Genomic DNA, 8,804 nt, shown 5'->3' with positions numbered 1-8,804 from the left:
CTTAGGTTTCCATCACATATATTTAAGAGAGGGACAGCAGTATCAGAAACAGGCCCTGTATATAGATCATCCTTGAATAGCAGTCTAACAGCGGATCTTCTATCATTTGTTAAAGAAATTAATTTCTCCCTCTTCATTAGTGTAGTGGGCTTTGCATTCTGTTTGCCTGGCTTTAGGGGCCTCCTGGACTCAGCCTCGCAAGGACGAGCAGCGAGACTTAACTCCTGCTGCCACCCTGAAGTGTCCGCTGGCCGTACGGCTGGCCCCGGTGGATCTTCATGTGTTTGGCTAAATGGTCACTGCGGGCAAACTTCTTCTCACAGGCGGCACACTGGTACGGCTTGACACCGGAGTGGGAACGCTTGTGACGGGAGAGCTCATCCGACCGGGAAAACCTGCAGGAGAAGGGAAGCATGGTGGATCCAGCCTTGGCTGTTAGACAGGACAGGGAACGCGGGGACCCCGGCACGTGGGAGGCTGAGGTCTGTCTCTGCCACAGGCTCTTGGGGTGACCCTAGACAGGTCACTTCTGTTCTGCTCCATCCAATCTACCAGTGAGGCACGGTGGGAAAAAAATGGAAAGAAAAAAAACCCTCCACGGGGTGATTTAGAGATAGGAAAGAGGAAAAGAATTAATTTCTTTCCTTGAAGGACACTGTCCACCTATGTCCTTCCTTTGTTTTAGACTTGCTGAAACCGTTTGGGAGGTGACAGCCCCAAGGGCAGGTACTGAGAGAAATCGCTTTTCGCGGCATCAGCCCAGGCTGGCAGTGACTAAGAGAAGGCGGTTCAGAAGCCTGTGTGGAAAGGTTTTGCTGTAACTTCCCACATCCAACCAAGAAGAGCATCGCTGTTGAGAGAAGGCTTGTTTTTCCTGATAGACCATGGGTTGTCCTTACAAACTCTGAGCATCCCCTTGTTTCTCAGAATGGCAGCGATTTTTCACTGTCAGCCTGGGCTGGTCAGGAGCTGGGGAGAGAGAAGCAGCCTGTGCGCTGGCTTAAATACCAAGCACAAGTGAGGAAAAGCAAACACATCCAGCCTGGAGCACAGAAGCAGAGGTTTCCACACCGAAGCAAGTTGACTGCTGTTCTGAGAATGCACCCAGTGTTCAGACTGCTTGTCTGTGTAATTCCCACACCTGGAGCAGATCAGCCAAACTGCCTGGAAAATCCCTTTAACCACATGCGTGTCCCAAATTAATTCTCCTGCACCCTTTCTTCCACCTGGCACACACAGATCCAGACCTGGGGGCACCTGCAGCCAAATGGTCCACAGCAGTTTTACGAGTGCCACCTCAAAGGTCTCCACACGGCCTGGGAGCTGGTGTGACTTCAGCATGCTTTGCATGTCCGAGAGTCAGGGGGGTGCTGGAGAGGAGGACCGGACAGGATCTGCTCCTGTTCTGCCTCTAAGGAGCCAACACAGATGGCAGGAGTATTAGGACGGAAGGGTTTTTCCACATGGCTGAAACATGCCCACGCAAAGAAGCACAAAGCAAGGAGCTTCAGATGTAACCCCAGACTCCCAGCGATAGGATTTCAGGCTCACACCTGGTACAGTAAATACTGCGCCTGCTCACAAAGCCTTCTGTGAAAATGAAATGCATCCCAAGGCCATCCTCATGTCTTCCGTAGAAACCACTGACTTCTTTTCCAGCTTTATTGCAAGAAGCAAGCTCCAAGGTCTCAGCCCCTCACAGAAAGCAGGGCCAGGAGACATTACATATATATTTACAGTTAGAGCCACATCTAGAAAAGGGAGCGTGGCCCGGAGAACCCCAGCCGCAGCTGAGTACATCACTCGATAGCGTAATTGCTCCCACGGAGGGGGAGGGCAGGGAGTGGAGCAGAGCACAGCAACTCAGCAGACAGCCCGCAGGATGCGATCGTACAGGCTAGCACCATCCCCTTCCTCCTTCCCAGAGGGAAAAGCGATGCTTGTGTGGTTGCCACTGTTGCCTTCCTCAATCCCCACGCTCTGAGCGTCGGGTGTAGGAGAGTTTAGCAGTACTGGTTGGTACCGGAAAGGAGCCAATGCCTGTAAACATGTACTGTGGTTGGAAGTGAAATGGAGGGACAATTGCTGATGGCAAAGGGATAGCAGCTTGCCTAAAATTCAGATCTAGTCTCATACCTTCCAGAGTTTCACCACCCTGAGACAGAAGCCAAAACACACCATCCGGGGAAACAAGGCAGCGAGGTCTGCCAAAGCATTGCATAAGAAACCAGGAAAGCTCAGTTCTGCCAGCACCAGTTTTCTTTGTGATATGCTTTGAGATCTGCTGATGAAAAGCACTACGCAAGACCTGAGGACTATTAGTCCTTCTTGCCAAAGGCTGTACCGAGCATCCTGCCCTCCGGGACAGGTACGCGGTACCAGGAGGAGAACACCGCAGCAGAAAAATAATCAGAGAAGTGCAGCAAGAATAAAAAGCAGGGTTAATTTAGGGAACACAGATGAAAGAAAATGACAACCACCATCACGTGCAGAGCAAACAAAAGTAAACACAACATGGAGCTATGGTACAGGCTCACAGGTGTCTGAGGGATGCAAGTCAGCCAGGGCAGGCAAACAGCAAGAGAAAGCAAAGTGTTGCTAAACAAACACAGAACTATGCACTGGCTGCTGAGGAAGCAGTGAGACTCCTACTTCCTGGGACAAATATTAACGGGAAAAGCCATTTTTGTAGCCCAGCTGCAGAAAATTCCCTGAACTAAGCAGAGAAAGCTTGCAAAATTACAAGATCACTCGGAAAAGCTGTATTGCCAGAGAGTGCTTAGGCATCCAGTTCAAGGGGGATTTGGGGTGTTTGGGAGAGTGTCAGCTACGCTTCCTCAGCTGGGGGTTTGCAGCAGTTTTAGACTGAGTGAAAACTACCCGAAGCGCTCAACAAACTTTACCCCTCCAGGCCTCCTTCCAGCTCTCACCTATAATTCGCTCAGGAAAGAAAATTTGTGATTTTATCCTGGATTTTCACTAGCCAAGAGCTCTCCTGCATCCTGGCAAGCAGCGGTGGCCTTTGGCAGGGACACCCACTCGCACAGAGTCCCGCGGCTCCCACTTACCGCCAGCCACAGTTGGGCCAAGCACAAGTGTAGGGTTTCTCGCCGGTGTGCCGACGAAAGTGAGCCTTGAGGTGGGAACTCTTGGTGTACATCTTGCCGCAGCCTGGGTGCGAGCACTTATGGACACGGAAAGGGGGGGCTTTCTGATATTTGGGGGGTGCCTCCACCTCTTGTTCATCTGCCAGTGCCCCTGGCCTCACGGCGACTGGCAGCGGGGCAATTTTGACGTACTTTTGGTCCACGATGGTCACAGGGGGCTGGACCTGAGGGAGGAGGGACAGGTTTTGGCCCTGCAAGCTGATAACCAGCTGGGCCACCCTGACACCGCCTGTAGCACTCTGTGCTAGCGGGTTGCCACTGTCCATCTGGAGAGGCTGGATTTGGAGGACAACAGGAATGCTCCCAGCAGCTACTGCCTGGTCACTACCATCAGCTGTCCCTCCAGGCTGGGCAACGTTTGAGACTTCTTCTTCTTGAATCACACTGGAGACAGGCTGTCCCCCAGAGCTACCTAAGCTGATCTCAGATTTGATCTCGACCTTCCCTCCAGCTGGGTGATGCTCGCTTGCTTCGTCTTTGAGGAACTCAGCCTTCTCCCTTAGGAACTCCTCGATCTCCTCCAGGGTGGGAATGAAGTCCTGCGAGAGGCTGCCGCAGAAGTCAGGCAGCTTGAGGTGAGCCTCACAGACAGCAACGTGGGGTTTTGCGTCTTCCCCCTTTGCACCGGAGAGGGGGAACGAGGTGCCTTCAGAGTGGCTGGTGCTGCCTGCAAGGAGATGGCCAGAGCCTTCTGGGTGGCCGGACGCCCTCTCGCTGCCGTGCCCCGGCAGAAGGGACGGCGGCATGCTGCGTTGCAGAGCACTGGCAAAGCTCTCTAGCAGGGAAGAGCTGGTCAAGGAGGGTGGCAGCTCCTGGCAACTCACAGAGACCATTTGTTGACTCACGTCCTCTACCCACACAAAGCTCTTGGCTCGGCTGGATCAGAAGCCTCTGTAAGAGCTCAGCTGGGGCTCTTGGGGCTGGGGAAGTCTCCGTGCATCTGCAAGGGAACAACACCAAGGTTATTTCCAAATTAAAAAACAAACAAGAAAACCTCAACCTTTGAATAAAATGGACTTTGCATTAGAAAGAAAACATCAAAACTAGTTAGTGGCCTTTGTTTTTTAAAGAGTCTGTTGCTCAAAAAACACATGCTAACCATTTTCCTATGGTGGACGCCAACAGGCTGCAAACAGCTAGATTCCCCCTAGAAGCAAACTTCTCTGTGGAATTTATTAAAGTAAAAATACACAATGAAACACTTCATCCCTCTTCCACCTACGCCAGAGGGCAGGTATGTGCTGCTAGATGGCAGAAAGCACGACTTGTGGCTTACAACTAGGAGTTAATTGAGATCAAAGAGACGGTGCTGGTTTCTCCACACTGCAAATGTTGGTACAACCACAACCTGATGCAGACCTATCACGCCTGGATTAAAACTAACTAGTTAAGGAATAGATAAGAAGACAGCTATGAGAGTGCCTGCTGCCAAACTGCCCCGGGCTCTGCGCAAGCACCACAGCTGGTGAGTATTCACCAGCAACCACACTGCTGTGGTTACGCTGGCTATCGGTGCCTGAACAAGCGAGTTTAAAGCCAGTTCAGGCAGGTCTGCCCAAGCTCAGTCACACCTCCAGAAAGCATCGCAGACAGCCTGACTGGGGTCAGCTCACAGGGCCCTTGAGGACACAAGCACCACGTTTCAAAATAGGTGAGAAAGATCACGGTATCTCCAGGTTAGGCCTGTGCGGTCCTCAGAAGGGGACTGGTCTCCAACGATTCAACACATCAAACCCCACAGGCCCTGCCGTGGCTCGCTGGGTTGCGAGCACAGTGCCTGAGCACCCACTGAGCAGCCGCACAGCATCCCTGCCCTGGCGAGACAGCAGCTTGGAGGCTGCATCCTGCTCCTGCAGCACCTAAACCACCCAAGAAGGCCGGTACTTTTCACATTTAATGCAGAAAGTGAGTTTCCAAGAGAAAGAAAACCTGTGCCAAAGTCCCTTATGAACCTTTTCCAGAGTGAGTCCATGAGATTTCTGCAGACCTGCAAACCAGTCAAGCCAGTCCTTGTTATCAGTGCTCCTCAGGGTCTTGAGAGCTGGGACAGGGAATTTTTGAGAAGCAGTCTGGATGTGATATAAAAACTTTTCCCCTTAAGAAGAAATAATCCCCACATCATTCAAAATCTGCTAAGCTCAAGATGCCACATTGCTCGGGGCCATCTGCAGTGCTGCCCACAGTCTGTCTCCAGCACAACTCTGTTTCAACAAGTCATGATGAACAGAGACCATTGCTGCTCACGTATGATGTAAGAAAGGTGTTTGGGGCCAATCTCAGCCTTCAGGCTTCAGATTTTCATCACAACACAAATTCATGCTCTGAACCATCACCATCAAGGCAGCACCCAATTCCACTCCTCCCTCCACACCAATGTTATGATCTCTTTCTGATCTCTGCTTCTCTTGTCTCCTCTTTCTACAAGCTTCAGAGGCTAGAAAATCCTTCCCCCTCTGGCTACCAAACACTTCTGTTTACCTCTTCCAGAAAGTCTTAAAACCTGATTTTCCAACAAGGTCTCCTTGCAGAGCAACTCAGGAAGTCTCCATCCCTTCAATATGCCCCCAGGACAACGGTATTACACTATAAACTCCTTAGCTCCGGAGCCTCATTTAGTAATATCTTGCAAATTCAGAGTGAACAGTTCTGTGGAACTAACAACATGAAGAAAAGCACAACCAGAGGGCAGGAAGGTCCGGTGGCGAAGCTGCTGGTTTGGGACTAAGGAGATCAGTGCAGGGTGTCCTGCTCTGCTGCAGACTTCTCGTGCAACCTTGGCGTAGTTTCTGGCGCGCTCTGGTTCTCAGTTTCCCATCTAAGTGGGGGCAATTAGTAACGTCCTACCTTGCAGAGCAGTGCTAAGGGGAAATGTGTAGCCTGGCGGTGTACTCCATTACTAACAGACTTTGTAGATACCTGTTACAGATGTCAGTGCCTTGTCAATCCACGGCATTTTTGCAAAATGCACGTCAACAGTGCTGTCATCCCAGATAGGCGACTGCAAGAAAATGGAGACCTGACTTTGGCCTGCAGTGAAGCATATTGCAAGGCAAGGTCAACGTTGTTTTCAAGCTTCCCTTTGCATTTCTATTCCTACAGTTTTTCAGATCCCTAAGAGCACTCAATTACTGTATGAAACCAGCATGTGTGCAGTTTGAGCACGCAGAGGAAAAGCAATTTGCCCAAGGTCAGCCAACAAGCAGGAGCTGGGAGCTCTGCCGAGGGTTACAACTCTCCTCTCGTGACTAAACAACGAGAACAAACACCTGTAACCTCTTCAGAGCCGTGAATTACATTCGCAGTGTCCGTGCGAAACCCGGATTTGTGAAGCCTTTCAGGACAACTACAACATGCTAAATAAGTCAGACACTTGCAGCCAGTGCCACGTGTAGCAGATCCCTCAGCGATGAAGGGAGGGATGCCCCCACGCTTCGACCCGGCCAAGGACAAGCGAGGGTGAGCAAAGTCTGGCACGGCCGCTGCCCCCAAACCCCACCGCGGGGAACAGGGCCAGCAGCAGGCTGGAAGCCCCCAGGGCCGGGGAGATGGAGCCTGGCCCGGCCGTTCCCTTCATCCCGGGGGTGGGGAGGAAAAAACAACACCCACACCCCCCCCCCCCCCGCACCGCGGTCCGACCTTGCCCCCTCCGAGCCGCCCCTCCGCGGCTGCAGGCAGCGTCCCGGGGAGCGCTGCAGAGCGGGACCCCCCCGCGCCCCCTTACCCGGCTCCGGTCCATGCTGCACGGCTGCTCCCGCAGCGCGGGGGCGGCTCCCGGCCCGCCCCGCCCCGCCGAGGGCTCGGCTCCGGCCGCCGGCCCCATTGGCGGTCAGCGCCCGGCACGGCCCGGCCCCGCTCCGGGCTGAGCTCGCTGCCCGTCGGGGCGGCCCTGGAAGCCCCCCCGGCCCGGGACGGGCACACGGGCCGCCTGGAGTCGGGTTGTCCCGGGCCCGCTGCGCCCGCACGGACTTGTCCGGCTGCCGGAGCCGGTCCTCGAAGAGATGCCTTGGACCCTACCGCCGTTTGCCATTGTTTCCTCTCCCTATTCATTTACACTGGAAACAGCCCAGATTTCTCCAACATTTCAGGGAAAAAAAGTCGAGTCCTAGCAGGTAGCAGCAGCTAACGGTTGCTGCTGGCATCCATTTGGATACAGGTTTTCATTTCAGGAGGAATAGTTTTGGCAGGGCCGCAGCGTTCAGATGCTGCTGCTGTGTTAAGGAGGTGCGTCAGGTCTTCTGACATCATCGCGGCTTTGCAGGCAGCTTGTGGCTTCCTGAGGGAGTCCGTGCGAGGCTGAGCTTGAGGATGGCCTTGGGGCTGCCTTTGACAGTGTGGACTGAGCCCCACTGAACTGTGCAGAGGAGCGGACTTGCAGGCCGCCCAGGAGCAATTCTCTGCCAGCAGCAATGGCTTTCCAGGCTCGCGGAGTCATTCTAAAATGCCCGGAATTCCTTATGGCATCACAGGAGCCACCCCGTGATGGAAAAAAGCATGAGAGTAACAAAAATGTCAGAGTGCTGCCCGACGTGCAGGGCAAACATGCTGATCAGAGAGAAGAATCATGTAGGGTTTGATGGTGACAGTGGTTTGGGGTTAAATATTTCCAAGCAGAAGGACAATTCTGAGGCAGGCAGTTGCCCCTGTATGAAAAAGGGGTTATCTACCTCTTATTGACCATAGCGAGTCTCATAAACCAAGGAAATGAGTGCAGAATTTCTCTGCTTTGTAAGAAGCATGAGATTTTGAGCCTGGACAAAAACTCCCAGACCAGAGCAGGGCTTACATTTGAAAAGCAAAAGCAAAACACCTACACCTCCCTCAAAAAAAAAAAAAAAAAAAGCTGCTCGGTCATTTGGAAAGGGCAGCCGGTAGCTATTTCCCTGACTCACTGCTGTGCCTCTGGGTGTCACTCAACGCCGTGTCTCAACTTCACAGTCTTTAATGTAAGTGCTGATAATACTTAAATTCCTTGCAGGGACTGGAAAAGTCTTAGCTCCTCAAAAATCTTCAGGTCCTACCTACTGTGATACCGCAGGGTTCAACCACAAACGGCTTTGATTCACACCATGTCACAAAATTACTGGGGATAACGACCGGCAGCAATTCTTCCTCTAGGTTTGTACAGCACCTAGTGGAGCAAGTGGGATGTTCACGCCAGAGATCCACGAGTAACACGTTAAAGCAACTCACAGGTAATAGCCGGCGGCTCCGCACCTCCTTGCCCACCTGTTCAGCGGAGAAAGAGGTAAGGACCCGTCCGCCCCTTCCCCGGGAGATGCGCCGTGCACTCAGAGACCCCCCACCCGCAGCACACGGGCTGGCGTTGGGGAGGTGCAGCACCGCAGCGCGATGCTCGGTACGCGGCCCAGCGGCTCCGCAGAGCACGGCGAGCAGGGGCTGTACAGCCGGGCACCCTCCGCACCCCTGTCCCGCACAGCACGGCGAGCAGGGGCTGTACAGCCGGGCACCCTCCGCACCCCTGCCCCGCACAGCACGGCGAGCAGGGGCTGTACAGCCGGGCACCCTCCGCACCCCTGCCCCGCACAGCACGGCGAGCAGGGGCTGTACAGCCGGGCACCCTCCGCACCCCTGTCCCGCACAGCACGGCGAGCAGGGGCTGTACAGCCGGGCACCCTC

General features: G+C 53.6%; 1 protein-coding gene across 2 annotated transcripts; it reads right to left on the bottom strand.

Annotated features, from left to right (window-relative positions):
• Positions 1–6,945, bottom strand: LOC129196456 (Krueppel-like factor 15). 2 transcript variants are annotated; one of them, XM_054803972.1, is made up of 3 exons: positions 6,889–6,945; positions 3,069–4,107; positions 1–395 (listed from the first exon to the last, which is right to left on the bottom strand). In XM_054803972.1, exons 2-3 carry the CDS (start codon positions 3,998–4,000, stop codon positions 218–220), a joined length of 1,110 nt encoding a protein of 369 aa, XP_054659947.1. In that variant the 5' UTR covers positions 4,001–4,107; positions 6,889–6,945; the 3' UTR covers positions 1–217. The 2 variants fall into 2 exon arrangements, with proteins under 2 accessions (XP_054659947.1, XP_054659948.1); XM_054803973.1 differs by lacking the exon at positions 6,889–6,945 and adding an exon at positions 6,084–6,188.
• Between the last annotated feature and the right edge of the window lie 1,859 nt (positions 6,946–8,804).

The sequence above is a fragment of the Grus americana genome, chromosome 25 (assembly GCF_028858705.1).
Source record: "Grus americana isolate bGruAme1 chromosome 25, bGruAme1.mat, whole genome shotgun sequence".
Classification (NCBI taxonomy): Eukaryota; Metazoa; Chordata; class Aves; order Gruiformes; family Gruidae; genus Grus; species Grus americana.
The sequence above is the reverse complement of the archived record's forward strand: the minus strand, read 5'-3'. Positions and strand labels throughout refer to the sequence as shown.